The following is a 20,103-nucleotide window of genomic DNA, read 5'->3' as shown; positions in this document are numbered from 1 at the left end:
TACAAGTTTACGCCCCAAAGGATGCCACTGGAGCTAACGTCGACTGCTCCTTGGATACAGCCCCGCGCCCTTTATGGTGTCTCTCGGAATATTGTCTCTATGAGACAGATCTTTACGACCCGCCGGAATTCACATTGTCAACGACTCGACGGTGTCAACGACGCGACTGCTGAATGCTCCCTGTGATGCCAGCTTCGACATGACCGCCGCCGCCGCCGCCGCCACCGGTATTACCGCATCCCACGTACTTGACCTGTTTATAATCACGGCCGAACATCATTCCTTCAAACATTCTGAGCGTTTATCCATTCACAACAGTCTTTACCTCGATTGCATCATATATCCCTCCGCCCATTTACGGCCGGGCTATCGCTCATTGCATATTCGTTTTTGGAGAGAGCGCGTTTTTTTCCCTTTGTTGCTACAACGCTCTATACTCTCCACCGTTTGCTTGTGCTCTTGCATTCCGGACTGCGCAATGACGGGCGCTCTTTGCTCTCGATCTTTGAGACTGTAGGTGCAGGGAGCGATCGAAGGATGGAATCCCCATTCTCGTCACCCGTTGTCTCCTCTGTCTCGGCTCTCTGGCTCTACAAGGCTTTTTTTCTGTTCTTCGTTTTTCTCGCAAAGATGCTCGAGAGAGAGCAATGTCGGTAATGGAATTGTAATGATGGGTACAGTTTTTGCCGGCCCTCCTCCTTTTGTTTTTGCTGGGGGAGGGCCCTCGCTTTTTCTGATCTTTTTTTCGCTTCGAGCGAAACAAAGGGTGATGGGAGGAAAAGTTTTCTTTTTTTCGTCGTCTTCTTCTTCTTTGTTGGGTGCGAGTAGTAAAAAGTGTGGTGGTGGTAGTAAATGCGATTGTGTCATGGCAGGAGAAGGGATCAAGATGAAGACTAAAAAATCCCCGTTTGTCAAAACTCAACAGTGGTTAAAGAGGTAGAGGTGTGTGTGTTCTCTCTTGTTGTGTGCGAGTGGCAAAAAGTATACATGATGCAGAGAATACGATGAAAAGGCGTAATGTAATCAGTGCAAAAAAAATCTTGAAAGAGGCGCCGCTGCGCTTGATGGCTCTTTGTTTGCATTGTACAGTCCTCTCCATGGGCGAGTTCCGAATGTTCCTCTAGCGCTGAGCGACTGCATGCTCCCTATACGCGCACCGCCCTCCCACAGGAAGTCGCAAAAAAAGGCGACCCCAAGGCGCCGTGGGGTGCTTGAATAATGCTCCCTGAAGCCATCTTTTTCACAAGCTCAAACATTCAAGTGTTCGCCTAAGTAGCAAGGTGTTCGATGACTCCCTATACACACGCCATCTCGACTTCCTCGCTAAATATCGCCTGAGCGCAGCGGTGCCGTTGATTGCGCCCGCCACCTCGCCTCCGTCTTCCCATCAGTCCAAGACATGTCTTTGAGGGCTTCATCTCGCCTTCATCTTCCCATTAGTCCAGGACAAATCTTTGAGTGCTTCATCTCGCCTTCGTCTTCCCATCAGTTTAAGACAAATCTTTGGGGGCTTCATCTCGCCAGCTCGGTCCTTCGGACGTTCACCATTAGTCTTCCCCCTGGTTGCCGTTTCTTTTGCGACCCCCTGTGCCTACTAAGCGCCTCTATTGTTTGGGAGCTCCTTTTTTAGTTGGGTTGGAGTAGTGTTGCTAGTTGCTTGATAACTTCAGACGTCGCGGTTTTGATGTTGGGATTGAAGGCGTAATGGGGTGGTAGACAAGGTGGTTGTGTGGGAGCTTAAAGGTCTAGGGGGCGTGCGTACAAGGAGCATCCAACTGTGCCTTAGTAGATATGGTTGTTTTCACTGGCTCATGTCTTACTTTGGACGTAGTGGTGATGTTGGGGATTTTACTGCTTGGAGACAGAAGGAGAGAGATGCAGAAACAAGGTATAGAAGGAGGCGAGGAGTTCGTCCCCAGGTACCCGGTCCAAGTTGGTAGAACGGGAGCGAAAAACACAACGTACGAGGCTGTAGGAGGCAAACAAGGAGTAATCAAGCACAGCTTACATCTTCTCGTCGTGGCAGTAGCTTCGAGCTCGCTACCTGTACTACTCAATCTCGACAATATACATCTAATTACTGAAAGCGTGCATGGTCGAGTGGTTCATGGCCGTTCTTGATTGGCTGGCTGTCGTGTCGTGCCACAGATCCTGGCAATCTGATTGGTCGACTTTGCAACTTTGAACGTCGCAGTTTTGGGGGCAGTTTTGTCGTTCGGGGGTAGTTTTGTCGGGTCCGTGCGTTGGTGGACGGCTCAATGCTTTCCTTCATCCATGGACGGAGGTCTTTGGAGATCTTGCTGTAGGACATGGCCCATTCAAGCTGTCTCCAACGCATGTCCACCAAGCCTCCAATTGAGCAGCACTGGTCCTCATGCTCATCCTCTTCATTCCGTTGCTCTTTCTCCACAACGTCCCACACAGCGTCGATGAGAAACACATTTCTGCTCGCTAGTCGCAGGTGTCAAGGTCGTTAATGTGGGTGATTTGTTCCATGTCTACGGAGTAATGGTTTCGAGGCGGACGAGATGGCTGGCTGGCTGGCTAGCGCTGGAGTGAGAGTTGCGATGCTAGACCACGCCAATCCAACCAGCCTCGCTCGCTTCGCCCAGCCCATTGCTCTTACGCCTCGCCAGTTGCTATCGAGTCGTCCACCCACGGTTGCCGAATGCCGATTCAAAGAAACCACTACGGCCGGCTGGGAGTAGAGTTTGGTGTTCACTCGCCAAACAAACTTCGTCCGATTGCGACGGCGCCGCCGCATTGCGTAACGACACCACGCGTTGTCGTTTCGACCCTTGCTTGCGTGCGTGCGTACGTCCTTCGTTGAGTTGAGGCATCTGAGCCACGCGCCATTGAGGTATTCAGGAGTCTGTTGAGCATGATGCATTCTCGCGTCTTCCGTTCTCCCTGCACAAAAAATTCGAAGCGCTCAAACTAGCGCTCAACACATTCATGCCCCCTTCCTCGCCCGTTCCTTTCACTTTGGTTGCGCTGTGGTGCGCCTCTCCCTTCTCTCCTGATGCGCGCTTGCACCTGTCTCTCCGTCCAAAAAATACCGACGCTGCGCAAAGAATGGAAGAGATCCGGCTGCAGCCTCGGCTCCCCCGTCCACCGCGTCTCCACTCCACTCCGCCGCGCCGCGCCGCCCCTGACCCCACCCCCTCCCTCCCCTCCCGCCCCCACCACGTAAAAAAGACACGAATCCCCAGCAAACAACACACACTTCCCCCGGCGCGTGAGACCGCCATCCAAAAAGAAAACCGGGCTCCGCCGCGATTCGAACGCGGGGCCTGTCACATTTGGGCGTATTGCATCCATCCACCGGCTCTTTTATAAGGGAGCGAAGGCAGTAGAATACGCGGGAAGGACCCGAAGCGACAATCATACCACTAGACCACGAAGCCGTTGGTTGCTTGCTTGATTGGATTTGAGGAGTTGGTTTTTGGGGTGCTGGCGGCGTCAGGGGGTTGGTTGGGAGGGGGCGGGAAATGGAGACGCGGTGGTTGGTGAATGTGGTCATGTGGACGCCATCGGCGGCTTGCCTCATTTCTCTCCAGGTGTGGTTTGTGTGGCCTCTCCTTTATGCGCGTGGGTGATGTGGGTAGCCATGTGTACACACGCTGAGGACGGGCAAGGGGTAGAGTAAGTGTTTCGGTAGCTAGGCTTGTGTTCGTCGATTGATACTCGCAAAATTGAAAACTGCAAGGCTATCAGAGGATTCCGCGCATTCTGAGAGAGGCCAGCTCCCAGCATCCAAGCTCTAGACACCCTTTGACCGAAATCTCGACGAATAGAGAACCTCTCACAGTGGGTGACGAAAGCAATTGCGAATCAAGATCTCTGTCGCCAAATTAAAACACGTGGAGACGTGGAGTTCTCAAGTGCTTGATGCCTTCAACATAGAGAGAATTTCTCTGTTGATGGGTAGTCACAGGGAGCATTCAAGCGCTTGCTTCTGATGGTGCGACGACGACGACGTGAAGCTGAGCCAAGGTTCAATATCCTTTCTCACCTGCTGTTGCCCTTTCCCCTGGCGACTATAAAATGAGATATCAATTAATGTCGCAAGTCACCGCACCTTTTTTCTTCCCAAGCTCGTTTTGTCTGCTCTACACATGCCGCAAAAGTGTTTTGGCGTTGCACGGTATTCGGAGGGGCCAAAAAAAGTGCAAAAGAAAGGGCTCAACCGCGATTCGAACGCGGGGCCTCTCGCAATCGAGCTGTTGTAACCCAAAGCGAGAATCATACCTCTAGACCATTGAGCCATTGATGAGGATAATGCAGTCTTTTAACATTATATGCTGCACAACAAAGGTCAGGCAACCACAGTGACGCAACTGACTAAACCAGCTCAATAGAACTCCGATTTTTCGACCACAGCTGACCGAGGGCAGTCCAAACTGGAGTGTAAGCTGTGTGGAAATATGAGACCTTTTCATTCCATGTTTTTTTGTTTGCAAAACTTATTGTTGGGTCTATTAAACTGTCGACGTGCTCTATGCTTCTCCTCGACTTCCGTACATCAACTTTTTTTTCTCGGTCCTGATTTTCAGACAGCTAAACTACAACCATTGTGACATCCTACTTTTGTTCTAGCGCCTAAGAGACCTTCATCTGACGATAACATCGATTCCAAATACCGGCAACTTTGTTTCTGGTTCATTGGTGCAGCATCCGGTGAGTATTCGACTGGTAGTTGCCAAAACTTTACGCAAGCTCGACTGCTCCCGACTCGCCTTCCTCAACTACGTCGACGCGATCAACGCTCAAATTTCTATGTTAAAATGTATGCATCTAGGGAGTATTCGAGCGCCTTAGACACTTACTCCTAGATTCTGCAAAGTCTTTTTACCAGAGTCACAGGGAGCAGTCGTAGTTGTGTGGTGCCACGACTTCTGCTACTAGGCCTCGCTCCAGTGGACACGTCCTTCTAAATCCGCTCTCCAGAGCACGAGTGCTGCCCGCACTCCTCAACACACCCTCGCAAGCCACAGCGGAACGCTTCATCGCAGCAATTCCGCAACTGAAGCCAAGCCCCAATGTTCCCGTCTCGTCGCGCAGTCTTCCGCGCGCTTGCCCAGCACACGCAGTGCACTCCGCGCCCCGCATCGAACCGCACCCACCAACGTGGTTCACTTTCGGGACATCCGACACGAGCAGGAGGCAAAAAGCGGGACAGCGCGAACGCTGGGTGGGGACGGCCGCGCCGGAGTAGCACCTAAGCAGCGCGGTTAAGGTGGATGGCTGCAGCCGTGCTCGCGTGGTTTTCTGTCTCGTCGACTGGGGTTCGTTGGATGAGAGGATGAGATGTGGGAGAGGGGTGCAGGGCGGGAGCGATGGTGTCCCGTCTCGAGGCCGTCTTCTGGCTTTCTGGGAACCGCGATTGTGAGACGGCGTCGCGTAGGTTTCTTGCGGTGTTGGGAATGAAGGGTCGGTGGTGAGGGGTCAAGGCTTCCGAAAGATTCTAGAAGGTTGAGAGAGGTGCGGGAACGACAATTGGGTCACCTTGGCCAACTCAAGGGTCAGCCGCTCAATTGATCGCAAGTGGCTAAGGAATTCTTATCAACATGCTCTATACTCTTGTTTACAAAATGCTAGAAAAATCTAAGTTGGGTTTGCGTCGCATGCCATTTCTGAAGCTGGTGCAGAAAGCCATGGCAAACGCAATGCGATAGTGCGCGAGTTGGTGATTGGATACTCTTCTTTGCGGAAAATCAGATGCTCCCCCAAAAGCTTGAATGCTTCCCATACATCCGACATTAATGCGCATGAACTCTACGCGTGTTCTGCGGCTTCTGTGCATGCCGCAGAAACCAACAAGCCCAGACCTTACATGGACAAGAAATGGACATGAAAAGAATGGTACCAAGGAAATGATTGTGGGTGTCGAAGTTGCGGGACGCAGGCGTCGCTATAATTTGGTCTCAACGTGGTCAAGCACATCTTTCTCCTCGCCTTCAACAAGAGTGTCTCCTCTTTCGGCATCTCTTTCCACATCGGTAGCTAGCGATGGCGGTCTTTCCCGGATGATGCGTCTTGTTGCCGAATCAGCCGGCTCGCTGTGCACTGTGACTGTTGTCTCTAGCTTCACAGACAACGAGTCCTTGCTGCCTTTGTGATGTAGCTGTGTCATGACTGGACTCTCTTGCGGTTTGGAACGCGTAAAGAACAGCTCCAAGCTCTCCTTTGTTCGCATGGTTGAGAATTGCAGTCCGCCAAGGCCGACGCGACTATTCTGGTTGAAGAGGGAGCAATGTCGAGTCGCTTCGATCGTGGTGACAGTCCCGAGTCGGTTCTTGTTCCTCGCCAATGGAAAAGTCGTGTGAAATGTGTCGATGGCCTGCTCCGCGGCCTGGGCCTGCGTTCTGATTTCGGGAAGGTCGCCAAAAAGTAAAACGCGACGCGTCAGAAAGTAGACGAGCACATCGATCCAGCCATTACTGGTAATCATGGCTCCACCAACGCAGAAATGGGTGAGGCCGACAGGATGGCCCCGGAAACTGGCGACGCGGGCGTACACCAGTGGAAGAGTGCACACCACATAGACGGCGGGATAGACAATCATAAGGCGAGAGACGCGCTTAAGGTGCTGTACCGTGTGCGAGAGGAAATGGCCCCTTTTGATGCGAAAGTGTAGCGTGAGAAAGAGCGCCGCGTAGAGCACGACACAGCCAAATTCGGCCAGCATAATGTAGAAATAATGCGAGTATAGCCGGAGCCCCTCAAACTTCGGATTGATCCAGCACTACAAAATGTCAGTCTAGGGACGGAGTGTAGGGAGTTCTCCTTACCCAGGCCCCAGCGCGGACGTAGAGGTTATGCGGATGCATTGCAATGGGAATCAGAGACGTAATGTAAACAAACGTCCAGTTGATGATGGCCCAGCAGACAAACACAGTCGGGCTGATCTTGTGATTTAGGGCAAGCGACACAAATGTATGGACGCCAATCGTGAAGGACCACACACCACTCGCCAAATCCCCAACTGAACCGAACCACGCCTGCGCCCAACATTCGGTGCTGCCAACATCAATCTTGTCGAGCGCGGCCCATCTGAGGTTGAGAACGAAGCAGAGAGACTGCTGTATGTCGGCGAATAACAGGTTGAGAATAAGGTAATAGAGTTGCAACTGAACTCCTTTCGGCTTTTTTCGCCATTTGAGAAAGAGTTGGTAGAAGAGAATGAGGAATAATGAGCTGGAAGCAACGAGCGACAGCAGTGCAAATGAGCCCACTACCGGAAGGCCATGCGTGAGGGTCTTTGGGAGCGGCGATAGCGTGTCTGCATCGTGAAGGGTCGCAGCCAGATTGCCGTCTTTGGACATGATCGTCGAGTCCCAACTGTGGGAGATGGAATCGGGGTCGACAAGGACTAAGAAAAGGAACGAATGTTTGCCCAGATACTTCAAGAAGGGACGGATGGGCCCGAGTCATTCTAGAAATGTACTGACACCGCACGAGGTGTTTACTGCAAACATGTTCCCGGAAGCAAACGCAAGGTTAAGCGTCTCCTCAAGTTTGGGCTGTAACGGCGTCCCTGCGAAGATGGAAGCTTCCTCGCTATACCTATGTGGCACATGTGTGTGTCACAATGCGGACAGAGCCGGCTGGGCGTATGAAATCGTGAAGAGGAGCATGTCTCGACCAAGCTCACGAAGCAACAACACGAGAACTTGGCGAGACGCCATGGGACGAGGAGCAGGCAAGGCCCCTTGAACGGTAGTCACAATTGCGGGTCGGTGGTGTCGTTCTCAGGTTCTTCGCGTTTGGCGCTGCGCTTCGATTGCTCAAAAGGGTTGACTTTAAACTTTCGGCGTAAACACCACATGTGAGGCAAAAGCAACGGCCTTCGAGCCGACTCGTAACGATGCGCAGACTTGGCCATCGTCTGATTCCGGGGATTTCTTGCCCTTTCATGCTTCTGATGATGCGCAGCCGCGTGGTTGTTGATGCAATAGAAGAGAGTTGTAAGATGGAGGGGTAGCGGGAGAGGTGACGTTCTTTTTCCGCCTAGGGCGGAAGCGAGCAGTTCCGCTGCGCGACTCCGTCGGGAGAACTTTTCCACCTCCCTTGGCACTCAAGCCTTCTCTGCACTCCGCTCTGAGTACTGACTCCACTTTTGAGACTACCTACGTACAACTTCTTGGACCTTCCTCACCTGCTGTCGACGGCGATGAAGCGAGCAGTGGTCCAATTAACCCGAGTGCCGAAAACAACGCAACACCAGACCGTTCTCCACACGAGCCTCGCTGATTATTCCGCTACATACATAGGGCACGTTGAGGTCCAACCTCAGCCAGTGAAGATGCCAGGCTCGGAGAGGCTCCACCAGGCTACCTGTGCTTCCACTGTTTCACTCCAAAGCATATGGACCTCGTAGAACGAGCACGAAGCACACCGCTTTAAGCGCGCATTTGAATGCAGGTCAAGCTGTCATGTCCAAGCCGATCATTGTTGAAAGCAAGTATAATGACACTTGTCTTGGCTTATCCAACAGCGAGGTATGTAATCCTACAGCGACCACCGCCACATCCCAGGGAGAGACAAGAGAAAAATTGATCCTCTTGTGAGCATTCGCAATGTCCAACAAGAGAGTGGATCGCATGAGACCGGAAACAACCAGCTGCCAGACGAGTCATGGACAAATCGACATTTCCGAGGATGGCAGGAGCTCTCGACTTGACTCCGGCCCATGCCCCGAGCTACAGCCCAGACTGAGACATGGCAACCTAGGGATTGGTAGCAAGAGTCAAGGCGCATGATAGAGAGCGCGACTATTGAGAGGGGACTTTTTCTGTCTCACACCACGTGTGGCCAGGGAACATTCAAGCTATTGCAACATGGAGAGGGGGAGTACCATGACTTTTGCGGATTACTACCAAGCCTGAATCGTACCTAGTCCTTCCAGCTGACTGTAGAGCGGGCCGCTCCGAGGCAATTTTCTCCCGACAACCGTCGTTTCTGGAGAAGACGCGTCCTCAGCCCAGCAGTTATCCAGAATTCCGCGTCCTCGGGTGTTAGCCTGCGGCGTGCTGACCGCAGCGACTCCACTTCCACTCGTCGGCTGCTGTATGCAGCTGCTCAATCTCGATGCCAAAACAAACTCACTTTGCCGCGTGCAACGCGAGATCTGGTATCGGATGTCATGCCGAGCCGGTTTCCTGGCTAAGAATATGCTCCCACGTGGCGGTTGCTTGCATTGATCAACACCTTACCTCGATTTGCCTTTTTCTTTATTGGAATGCGGTGAAAGCGAGGACTCTTGGATTCTCGATACGATCTGAATGGAGACTTGCCTGCTTGGCAGACTGGCCGGACTGGTCAGTGTCCGCTGTGCGGAAATGCCCGCCATCAATTTCGCTGCTGCTGGAGTTGCTCGTCGATCACCGCCTCGCCTCGAGCCGTGGGTTTGACTTTGCTGTTCACGACTCCACTCTGGTCGGGCTCCTGTCTACACAGGGCGCTGTCTCTGAGCTTTGTTGCGGCGTGGTTTGCACCCATGAGTCGTTCAATATGCAGTCTTTGCAAATTACTCTTCCACTGTTTGTCGGTCCCTGCACCACTATGTCGGTCTGGACTCGACAGAGAGCCGTGCCACATGTTGTAGAGTCTCCCTAAAGATATTTCAACTGATTCATGCACCAGCTGTGCCTCAGTGCCAAAATAGGAAGGAGGCGTGTCAGTACTTCCAGGCGGTTCGAGAGTGCACAAGAGGAGCAACCAACCGACTTGCCTGGAAACAATCCGCGTTCGGGGAGTGTTCAATTGCCTCGGGTGCGTAGCAATAGTTCTCTCACAAGGTTCTAGGGAGCATTCGAACGTTTTCAGCGCAAAGATTTAGGAGACAATCGTGTTACCACGACCTTAGCTATGTACCAACCCTCACAGTCTTGGGTATATTCTAATAGACACTATACATACTAGTCTTGCTTGCCTATTTGTACAAACGCCATTTCCATAACCATCGTTCCTTCATCCATATCAACATGTTGCACGGCCCCCTCGAACGATGAGACTAGAGATCCCCTCAAGAGATATCATTTTCAGCAATGCCATGCCACGCCGTGCCCGTTGAAAGAGAGACCCATCGCTGGCTGACTGACGCTGCCACGCCGCAACACCAACAAAGTAACAAAGAAAAAACGGTATATACGTCGAAGCAGTACTGTGCGTCGAGTACCAGGTGCATGCGTATTTTTTGGGACTCCAACAAACATCATTCGTCAAATCCATCAAGCAACCTCTTTCTTGCTCACTCCAAACCAAAATTGAAACCAACCTTCTTCTCTTCCTCGCGCTTGACAGAAGTGCTTGCTCTCTCTCGTCGCGCTGTCGACGTTTCCAGACTAGCTCTTTCACTGCTGCCGCCGCTCTCCAAGAATGCCCCGTCGCCCGTGACTCCGCGCAGCGTGTTCCGCGAGAGGCGTTGGTGCATCGGTGCCGGCTCGACGCGCTCGACCGTCACCGACACCTTGGTCTCGGCGCGCACGCCGCCCAGCCCGGCCAGGCTGCGGTCGTTCTCGTTGTTGCGGGAAAGGCTGTCGTGGGACACGATGCCGTCGGTGCTGTCCTGCGGCGTGAGGGCGCCCTCGCGATCGCTATCATCGCCGCAGCTCGACTCGTGCGACCGTTGTCGACTGTGGCTTTGTCGGTTGGCGTGCGGATTGTGACTTATCCGTAAGCTCTTGCCTCGCGTCCCTCGGTGGCCCTCGCCATACACGTCGCCGCGTTCTTTGGCCGCTGCGCTGGTGCTGCCACCGCGGCCCATTTCCTCGAGACTTTCGAATGCCCGGAGGACGGATTCGCGTGGTGAGCGCGCGTCACGGCCACCTGTGATTGTGACGATGTTGTCGCCCAGCTTGTTGCCGACTTGCTTGTCAAATGATGCGATTTCCCAGCCTGACCCGTATGGCCCCCGTTGTGAGCCCGTCTTGCGTGGGTCGAGTTCGGCCGATACGAGGACGCGGCGTGTCAGCGTGTATAGAAAGACGTCGATCCAGCCGCAGCTCGTCATCAGCATGCCTGAAATGGCAAAGTAGGTAATTGGGAGGTCGTGGCCCGTCATGGCGGCCATGCGGCCGGCGGCGAGGGGAAGGGTGAGGAGGACGTAGGTGATGGGATAGATGAGCATGTACCGGGCGGCACGGTTGATGCGATGGTGCGTGGCGGTACCGGAGCCGGAATTGAGGACGGCGGCCAATTGCCGGCGAAGATAGATGAAGATGATGATGTATATCAAGACGGTGCCGAATTCAATGGTGAAGATCCAGATGTAGTGCAGCCAAAGTCGCTCTGTTTCGTAGTCGGTCGATACCCAGCACTACAATGCGTCAGCGAATATACGGATTGGTGCTCAATTCCACTCACCCATGCTCCGGCTGCAGTAAAGTACTTGGATCCGTGAAGTATCGGGCCCAAAATCGACAGCAGAACGGCAGCGACCCAGATGGAAATGGTGGTGCAAATGAACGTCCGGTACGCCAGCTGCCGGCCTTTGACGAGGCCCCAAAATGTATGCAATGCAATTGCAAGGACAAACATGCCGCTCGAAACGTCGCCGATCTGCACTAGCCATGCTTGCGCATTGCACGCTGACGAGGGCGCCAGTATCCGGTCGTCCTCAATCCAATGGAATGAAATGGCGAACGAAACGGCTTGTTGCAGATCCGCGAGCAAGAGGTTGTAGATGAGCAGGACATATTGGTTGTAGCCGACGTAGGTGTGGTAGTGCCGCCGCCAGACGAGAAGCCGGTACGTGATCCAGCCAAGAAGACCCGAACAAGCGATTACAGAAAGGACAGCGAGGACGCCGATCGGCCAGAGTGTGCGTCTCAATTCATCCGGTAGCGGGTCGAGGCTGGCTGGGTAGGGAGCATACGACGGCGAAGCACGTGGTAGAAGCAGGTTCGAGGGCGAGGTCCCTCTGTCTAAAGGCAGAGTCTCGTGGGGGAGCATTTTTGGTGGTTTCGCGGAGTCCCCAGGGGACCAGAGGGTTGGAAAGGTGGTCTCGGCGGTTTAAAGCTCCTGGACAGAGCACCTTGGCCGCATGTCGGATATTTTCTGCTCTCGTCACCACTTCTCAACCAACTCTAAGCCCAACACTGCAAGATCTTCCTGAATAAGAGTTTAGAAACGTATTGGATCTGCACGATCGACGGACGGACTTGACGAACCTCCCACGTGGGCGGATGATGGATATCTGGGCACTATCCGATAGTGGAAGAATGGAGAGGAGGTGAAAACAAGCCTTGCAAGATTCGGCAGCGCAAGGAGGCCGTGTCTTGAAGGGTAGGCCCTCATTAAAAGCAGGGAACAAGGTGGTTGAAAAAGGGCTAGGATTGGCAGTGGGCTTGATCTTCGGGGTAACACTACAGCACGCGTCCCCCATGGTTCCAGATGCAACAGTCGAGAGCAGCCAACAGCATCAGTGCGTCTGCAGGCCAGCGACTGCCGGGGGCCGACGGGAGGAGCGTGGGGCAGATCAAACCAAGCAACAGGGAGAGCAAGGGATTAGCCGTTTGGCGCGTGCCTCTTGTAGCAGGATGCCTGGAGATCGTGGTCCTTTGTAGGCTTCGAGTTGAACGACTGACTCCATATCATCGATGCATGAGTGCGGCGTAGCAGTCTCCGCAAAATGACGAAGTTATGGGGGCGCTTTTTCGTGGAGTTGCAAGAAAGAACCGGGAATGAATCGTGCCAGATGGACGGTTCGCTGAATAATCGGCCCGTCAAACCTGTTGATCGATGCGCGCTTCCATTCATGGACTTGCAAATTGGATTGACCAACGTTTAAGCTGGGCGCCGATTGGTGGCAAGGCGACAGAGGGGCATGTTGATACAAGGCCGTTTCGTTGACCAAAAGTGGCATCGAGGCCGCGCGGGGCCAGAGGGCGAGGCAGATCAATTGGAATTGACAAATATCAGAGACCCTGATGCACAAGACTTGGGCTGAGAGAAGCTTTTGGCAAGCCTTGGCCAGAGCAGCCAGAATCTCCACGAGAAAAGTTGAAGCTTTCGGGCGCTCCGCGAGGTTCTGCCAAGGTTGATTAGTACAAAGGCGAAGATTGACGAGCCCAAGGATTGCAAACCAACGGCAGATGACTGAAGCAAGAGGGCAGCATAATACTAGTGAAGATCATCAGGGGTACACAGCGGGTGACGAAAGAAATTACCAATTCCCAGGCCTCTGTACGGCTGGGCAGACTCTAGGGAGCCAGGGACCATTCAAGCTCCTAGGCCGGTACCTAGAAGATGCAGAAAATCTGCTTGCTTCATGGTTACAAGGAGTCATCACGGGCTTGCGTGCTTTCGTCACCCGCTGTGGGCAGAGACTGGTGCTGCGCCGCATGAGGGCGAGTCAAGATGGAGGAAAGGGCGGAGGTCGGGGGCCCCTGCCTTGAAGTGCTTGAGTGCTCCCACATCGCAGCGTTCGGCAAACCACATGTCCCCGCTCTTTTGCTCAGAAACCGCGTCCCCCGAAGTCTGCTCCATGCTCAAATCTGCAATGATTTTCTTCGCTTCGTTAAGCCGCGGAACGGGGGAGAAAAGCAAGAGAGAAAAAAAAGAAAGGCTTGGCCCACCCACGCCAAACTTGACGCACGCGAGTCGGACGCAAACACGCATTGCATCTCAAGAAGCGAAATCAGCTACAATTGCGGTCGATTTTTGGCTTGAGAGTCTCTCGTCTTGCTTCGTATCAGCTCCACTGTGCGGAAGTCGGTCTGCTCAAAGCTCGGGGCTATCGAAAGCTTTGCTCTGGCCGATGGTCCCGGTGGTGGCGGACGAGTCAAAAGGGGTATCGTGTTGATGTGAAGTACGTGATGGTGATGTGACACATGACTCGAAGGCTGTCTCTGCGCAGCGCTTGTGCCAGCGGCCCTTTTCCGCCGATGATTGCGCATTCATGGTACTGATGATGTTGGATTTTGAAATTTGTTGCGTGCCGTGTTGTTGACGGCGGGCGGGGACGGCGTCGGGCTCGGCCTCTGGGAGTCCGTCTCCGCTCTCGGTATGGTGGCAACCGCCACAACCTCATCCCTTGTGGCTGGTAACTCGACATCCATTTCTACGGACCTCTTTCCCCCAATGAATCGGCCTGCATCCTCCTGCAACCTGAGCCCGAAATGAGGAGCCCCCTTTGATGTTGTTTTGTCGCAACAGGGGATGACGCGTTGAAGCCCAATCAAGCCTGCTCCACCTCGAGTCTTTTCGTCTGCAGCCAAACGACAAGAAAACAATGTCCACCATGCAATCAACGTGAAGCCAAAGCGGAGCTCAGCTGCGCCCAAGATGAGTTTTCCGTAATCGTATTACTCACCACTGGAGTGGAATTTGGCAGCCTTGAGCCTACAGACCACGCCGCCTCTGATCTTTGAGGCCGACAACGGTGTCGTCACATCAGAGCGCACCCACCCATCTCTGCCATCACCGTGAGGTGGGGTCGCAAACTGAACATCAGCACTCTGAAGGAAGAAGCCAAGAGACGCGGCTGTGTTGTTCGGCATACGTATCCGACTCTTTTTCTCAAGAGCCAGAGATCCTGCTGTTGGGAACCTCTTACGGCGAAGCTTTCCTCTGACTGACTGTCGACGCAGCTGCTCTGCACAAGTCGCAGGAGTGATCGGAACCCAGGACGCCCATCTGCGACTTTACCGACCTGCAACAATGATCCGCAGCAAACGCCCTTCTCACGTCAGCCTGCCAAAGCCGCAATCTCCAACGTCGAGCGAAAGCCACTCCCGTTTGACAGCTGCCAGTTGAAGCGCAACACGCGATCCGATGGATTTCGAAGGAAGAGCTAAAGCTGTCATGGACTTCGAGCAGAAAATGCTTTCTTCCTCATTCAGATTTAGTCCATCGCCGTCGTATGGATTCTCAAGGCATTGCTCCTCTAGCAATGGAAACATCCAAGTCATCGGTTGTGGTTAGCACAGGCTCGCCTGGGCGGGCAGATCCTCCACGGCGATCCTCCGCTGAACCAAAGCCCTGGACCGAGATTCCATGGAGACGCAGTCGCGAAATAGGTTCCTGCCTGGAGAAAAATAGCCTGACGGATGGGTCTTGTGCGCGTTGCTTGTCGCCGGGCAAAAGGCGATGGAAGACGCTCTTCGCGCGAAACTCGGACATGGCATTGGTGAGTTGCCATTCCGGGACCGGCTGACAAGAACCGACTAGGCAGGTCCCCCTTTTACTGCAAGATTTATATGGAGACCATGTTGATGAAGTCAAGCGAATGCTTTGGTGGAATGGCGACGTCGGAATTGCTGATGTCCAGCGAAAGCAGCCGAATGCCTTCTCTGAAGATTCACTCATCGGCCGCAGCATTGGAATTAAACGATCCTAGGACCTTGAATCTTCCAGCAATACCCAGGATCGCGAATTATGCAAAGAGATCCGATTCACCGGCTAAAGCATGAACATGCTAAAGAAAAAGTGGACCTCCTGGTCCTTGTTTGTCCTACTCTTGACCTTCAGGTGCCGGCAATTCGTCAGTCCACCGGAATGGACTTGTACAGAGCATGATGCAGCTAGAACGGCATCGAAGCCAACATCTCGATTCGTACCGTGTACCAGGAAACGCCAGTACGTTGCAAATAACGAGATTCTTCGCTTCCCAATCCACCGCCGCGGATCACGACGATCTTCAAAGACCATTCCCGCTGCTCGTCAACCGTTCTTCCTGTGCCTCCCTCACATTGTCTCCACTCTATCCGCACGACGTTTCAGATCCCTCTGCGCGCGCCCAGCCCCATCATGCCCAGTACGACACTTCGCACCGCCTACCCGATAACAAACAGCCAAGGGACCTCGGGAGGATCAGCTTCGCCGCTTCCTCCGATGCCCGATGCTTGTCTCCCGGAGCCTCCTGGTTGCCAGAGACCGAGAATGCCGTGTCAACTGGCGTGATCGAACTCGAACCGAAGCGGCGCAGGGTCCGGAGCTGATCTTGGCCGACGGTGGGCTGCGCGATAGCCAACGGGCGGCGACGGGTGTCGGGACGGCGCTGGAGATCCCCTGGCGCGATGTGGGACCGGTGTCGTGGCCGGGAATCGCTCGTGCCTTACTATAGTCGACCAGAATGATCGCTCAGCGGTATGTCAGCAGAGGCTTGTGGACGTACGCTGATGGCGATGGGCCTCTTCCTGGTCTGCAAATGAGCTGAGAAGCTGTGGTTTGATTTGAAGCAGTGAGCACGCTGTGAATTGGATGCTCATTCCCACACTGCAAGGATGCCCGAATGATCCTCGCTCATCAAGTCTGGGGAGTTTGAATGCTCCCCGTCGCCCTCAGGTTTGCTCACATACCCTTTATCATCCAGGTACGAATATACTCGATGCGTATTTTCCCTCTTTTATTCAAGAGCAAGAAAGAAAAGACAAATTCCACGTTCAAAGTCATCTTGTTCCGCGCTCTGCAAAGCTGCTCTTGCACTTGTGTGGTTTGTATTACAGTGTTCCAACCTGAGTCCTTTCATACTATTCGCAGACAACCCTCAGACGCCGCGGTCCACAAGACTGCCCCAGGCTCGTGGTGGGTCGCGTTCCATCTCCATATTGTACTCGCGCTTCAACCACGTGTGCTGTCGTTAGCTCCAAGGCGAGCCCTCAGTTTCTTTTCTTATAAAGGTATAAAAGAACGGCGACCTCAAGGGTCTGGTCGTCCGCATCGACTACCTGATGGCCCAGTCGGAGCAAAAACAGTCCACATACTAGAAACTTTGGGACTTCACCACCACTACTGCAGCTTATTTGTCTTTTTCCGCGCTCTCCCTCTGGCGCTGATCAAATCCACTTTCTCTCTGGATTCGAGTCTTGGCATCAACAACCAACACCATCTGCAGAGAATGAAGGTGTTCATTTGGCGATGAGCTGCAAACAATTGCAGCTTGATTGTTTTGTGAAGCCTTGCGAACGAGGGGGATTGCCAGACGGTCTAGAAAAGTCCGTTTGCCATTCCACCTAAGACCGTAGGCCAACTCCAAATGCCGGACAGAGAAGAACACTTTTAGGGCGTTCTGATTCCCTTGACCACGCCTTTTGATACCTCTCTACTTGTCTTCATTCCCCGGGAATGGTGATGGTATGTAGCCTCCCCCAATCAGATTGAGCAATTCAGCAGGGAGACGAAGGATTCATGACAAACAGAAGAGAAGTCTGCGGCAGTAACTGAAGAAACCACACACAAATTCACATCCTAGAATTGTACTTGACCACACAATACAAATATGGCAAGGATGAGTGGCCACGAAGTACGAGGATGAAGGCATGAGGTGAGAGTTTGACTGCAAGAAGAGCGTCCTTTATACATCAACAAAGTCAATCACATGCTTAAAGAGCCAGGCAGATGGTTGGGCGACGCGAAGCACGAGGCCTCACGCGCATCAGGCACTGCGAAGTCAGAGCTGCCCCTGAGCAGCCCTCGAGCTCCTGAACACGCACAACGGCGCCCGCTCCTCAAGGTATAAAATTGTCCCCTCTTCCAACCGAGTAATCGACAGAAGACTATGGGAGCCTGATATTCTGTGCGAGAAACAAACTTTTCAGTACCTTGCAACTTGTGGAGTCTGGACCACCCACCCCGGGTATGTTCGCTCCTGTCACGTCTACAATAGATGCTCAGATTTTTTTTCTCGAACCCTCGATGGACCATACCGTCTCCACAGAATACCCAGCTTCAACATTGCCAAATGATGGCGGGGGTTTTCAAGCGGAAGTGTGGTTCGCGCGGCAAAAGCTCAGGTCCTTGAAAACATGGGAAATGCGCCGCTCGGACACAGAGTATTCCAAGCTGAACGCGGAAATCAAGCCAGCGTGCGGTGTTCCTGGTAAAATTCTCGCCTGAGCAAAGTAGACCGACCAGCTGCAGCCAAGAAAGGGAAGTGAAGTAAGTGAGGTCATGGCTTTATGCCTCTGTCCGCTAGGCAGCCGGAGACACCCCGCCACATGACAGTATGGATAAGAAGTGCGGCTGTGCGAGACTGATATACCCTTGTGACCATGAGGCTCAAAGTGCTTCTTAACGCCGTGTCGGAAAATGGAGAAAGCGGATGATGTTCAATCAGGGGCGGTAAGTCGATGTTCAAATTCACGAGCGGACACCTGCTCACAGTGACACCATCAAGTCAATTCAGTCTTCTGAATTACCTCAGCTGTCCGTACAACAATGCCCTTCACCCGCATATCGGACTTCCTGATTGAGAAGGACGATAGGGGCCGACCAGCAATCATGCCAATCAAGATTTTGGTCAAGATGTATGGCCTGCACTTACAGGTCATTGTCGCATCACTGTGCGCAATGGAAAAAGATTTCAACCCCAAGGCGTGATGTGAGCGCATGAGGGCCATTCAAGTGCTTCAGGGCCAAGAGACAAGACATGTTGAAGTCCCAGAGAGTGACTACAGGGAGCATTCGATTGGCTCCGTGTGGGCTTGACATCTTCCCCACGGGGCTGCTTCAACAAACTTACCACCTCAGGTTGAGCCAAACGGCCGAAAGACGGCATGTCGTTCAGAGTTCCACTCAGGCCGGCCAGATGACTTGAGCTTCAGCCTGCAAGAAGTGGTCAATCATTCACTTTGTCAACCCACAAGTCACTTGAATCTGCGCGTCAACATTGACCAGGATTTCATTGATCTCTAACTCTGATTTGACAAATTTCTATTTTGGCTGCTGACCAGAGAGCGGGCAAAAGAGTTCCCATGTTAGAATTACTTCTCGCCAGAAGGCAAGCATGGAGAAGTGGCTCTGAGGGCGGGCAAAGGGAAACTCTCCTCCAAAAAGCGAACTTCAGAGAAGGTATGTTTCGACCCGACAGGGAAGAATCCAAAAACGGACGGTGAAAGTATGATCGCAGCCTATTGTTCATGGATCTCCAGGTTCAGTCTTGGGTTGGTGAAAGTCGCCCTAGGGATCCACTTTTTCTTGGTCCTCCAACTTCACTTGTGGTTGCTGCGCCGATTTCTGTTGCTGTTGCTGCTGGCTCAACATGTTTTCGAGCCTTGAGATGCGGCCATGGAAGTATAAGCCGTCGTTATGACGTGCCTGGCGATCTCGTTCAAGCTCGGCCCTCAGCTGTGCGCTGTTGCGTTCCAGCTCCATTACTTTGTGCAATAACCAATTGTACAGCGCGGGGAGAGCCTCTTGACCTAATCCGAATCCAAGAGCAGGGGGAAGGGGTAGCCGGCCAGCAGTGTTGGGATTGTGGTATGCGAGGTCGTGGCAAGTTGGTGAGTGACTTCGTACAGGGCCTCCGCGAGGATCGCCAGACCACTTTGGCTGATCGAAACGATCTTGTGGGAAGTTTGCTTTTCCGTTTCCGTTGGAAAGGTTGGAAAGGCTTCCATGTGGAGCAACGCTGACGTTTGCACTTCCAGAGGGAGCACCAGGGAAATTTCCAAGTCCAGAGCGAACTTCAGAGAAATTTCTGCTTCTGGAAGGAGAACGTGAGAGGTTTCCACGACTAGAAGGAGCGGTCGACGACTGTCTGGGTCCAAGGAGCGGTCCGTTGTCGCCGTACCAGTTGGGCTCTTGCTGCTCTGGACACTCTTGGCCGTGGTGCTTGTCCTTGTGGCAAATGAAGCATTCAGCTTTGCACTGACGCCAGGTGTCGACATGCTTGGAATAGCCGCAGCGACAGCAGATACCCGCCATAACCCTGGTAGAAGCTTAGTAAAAGAATCTTCATGGTCGACTCTGCATTTTCACTTACTCAACTGGCTTCCAGTGAAAAGAACTTGAGCCGTGGCCTGTCGGAAGATTTTGGTCCCGGTCATCTTTCAGTGGCTGACCATCACCACCAGAGTCTGCCGCAGGCTTCGGGAGGATGGCATGAGACCTCGGAGAGTTGAGCGCCATTGTGAGCGAGTGGACGTATGGATTTGGAGTAGCAGTGGCAGGATTCTTTGGGTAAAATACCTGGAGTCGCGTCAGCCGGAGAGGAAGTCACTAGGCGCGTGGTAACCAAGATTGTCAACACGAACTCACCTACGATGCAAGTCGCATCTGCTCGAACTGCACCGGGTCCTTAGGATTCTTTTTGCAAGCACTAGAGCATTCCACGTTTCGGAATGCCACGGAACGGAGCATTCAAGTAGCTCTGCC

General features: G+C 53.2%; 5 protein-coding genes and 2 non-coding genes across 7 annotated transcripts; all 7 read right to left on the bottom strand.

Annotated features, from left to right (window-relative positions):
• Nucleotides 1-3,265: 3,265 nt before the first annotated feature.
• Nucleotides 3,266-3,407, bottom strand: BKA78DRAFT_t160. Its single transcript has one exon. It is a non-coding gene; the product is annotated as a tRNA-Pro (tRNA).
• Nucleotides 3,408-4,181: 774 nt separating this feature from the next.
• On the bottom strand, nucleotides 4,182-4,268 carry BKA78DRAFT_t159. Its single transcript has one exon. It is a non-coding gene; the product is annotated as a tRNA-Pro (tRNA).
• A 1,255-nt stretch (nucleotides 4,269-5,523) lies between these two features.
• Nucleotides 5,524-7,545, bottom strand: BKA78DRAFT_360935 (uncharacterized protein). Its single transcript, XM_066892432.1, has 2 exons — nucleotides 6,795-7,545; nucleotides 5,524-6,748 (listed from the first exon to the last, which is right to left on the bottom strand). Exons 1-2 carry the CDS (start codon nucleotides 7,326-7,328, stop codon nucleotides 5,915-5,917), a joined length of 1,368 nt encoding a protein of 455 aa, XP_066740681.1. The 5' UTR covers nucleotides 7,329-7,545; the 3' UTR covers nucleotides 5,524-5,914.
• Nucleotides 7,546-10,945: 3,400 nt separating this feature from the next.
• Nucleotides 10,946-11,958, bottom strand: BKA78DRAFT_256650 (G protein-coupled glucose receptor regulating Gpa2-domain-containing protein; the record flags this gene model as incomplete). Its single annotated transcript, XM_066885107.1, has 2 exons — nucleotides 10,946-11,323; nucleotides 11,371-11,958. Coding segments are annotated over 2 exons (966 nt in total), but the record flags the coding sequence as incomplete, so codon positions are not given.
• Nucleotides 11,959-13,228: 1,270 nt separating this feature from the next.
• Nucleotides 13,229-13,684, bottom strand: BKA78DRAFT_33826 (uncharacterized protein). The gene has a single exon (XM_066890263.1). The coding sequence runs from the start codon at nucleotides 13,624-13,626 to the stop codon at nucleotides 13,315-13,317; it is 312 nt and encodes a 103-aa protein (XP_066740679.1). The 5' UTR covers nucleotides 13,627-13,684; the 3' UTR covers nucleotides 13,229-13,314.
• Nucleotides 13,685-14,760: 1,076 nt separating this feature from the next.
• BKA78DRAFT_33790 (uncharacterized protein) lies at nucleotides 14,761-15,424 on the bottom strand. The gene has a single exon (XM_066890256.1). The coding sequence runs from the start codon at nucleotides 15,325-15,327 to the stop codon at nucleotides 14,878-14,880; it is 450 nt and encodes a 149-aa protein (XP_066740678.1). The 5' UTR covers nucleotides 15,328-15,424; the 3' UTR covers nucleotides 14,761-14,877.
• Nucleotides 15,425-18,906: 3,482 nt separating this feature from the next.
• Nucleotides 18,907-19,857, bottom strand: BKA78DRAFT_360932 (uncharacterized protein; the record flags this gene model as incomplete). Its single annotated transcript, XM_066892431.1, has 2 exons — nucleotides 18,907-19,657; nucleotides 19,712-19,857. 2 exons carry the CDS (start codon nucleotides 19,855-19,857, stop codon nucleotides 18,907-18,909), a joined length of 897 nt encoding a protein of 298 aa, XP_066740677.1.
• Nucleotides 19,858-20,103: the final 246 nt, after the last annotated feature.

This window comes from Phyllosticta capitalensis (assembly GCF_038381095.1).
Source record: "Phyllosticta capitalensis strain CBS 128856 chromosome Unknown BKA78scaffold_10, whole genome shotgun sequence".
NCBI lineage: Eukaryota > Fungi > Ascomycota > Dothideomycetes > Botryosphaeriales > Phyllostictaceae > Phyllosticta > Phyllosticta capitalensis.
Note: the sequence above shows the minus strand (reverse complement) of the source record. Positions and strands in the feature narration are given on the sequence as shown.

What these genes read in the sequence shown, in the direction of transcription:
- BKA78DRAFT_33790 (XM_066890256.1), bottom strand. Translation starts at nt 15,327, where the DNA reads ATGCTGCGGCCGATGAGTGAATCTTCAGAGAAGGCATTCGGCTGCTTT.
- BKA78DRAFT_360935 (XM_066892432.1), bottom strand. Translation starts at nt 7,328, where the DNA reads ATGTCCAAAGACGGCAATCTGGCTGCGACCCTTCACGATGCAGACACG. An exon ending in ACGTCCGCGCTGGGGCCTGG is followed by an intron (nt 6,749 to 6,794) that starts GTAAGGAGAACT and finishes GACATTTTGTAG; the next exon opens with TGCTGGATCAATCCGAAGTT.
- BKA78DRAFT_33826 (XM_066890263.1), bottom strand. Translation starts at nt 13,626, where the DNA reads ATGCGTGTTTGCGTCCGACTCGCGTGCGTCAAGTTTGGCGTGGGTGGG.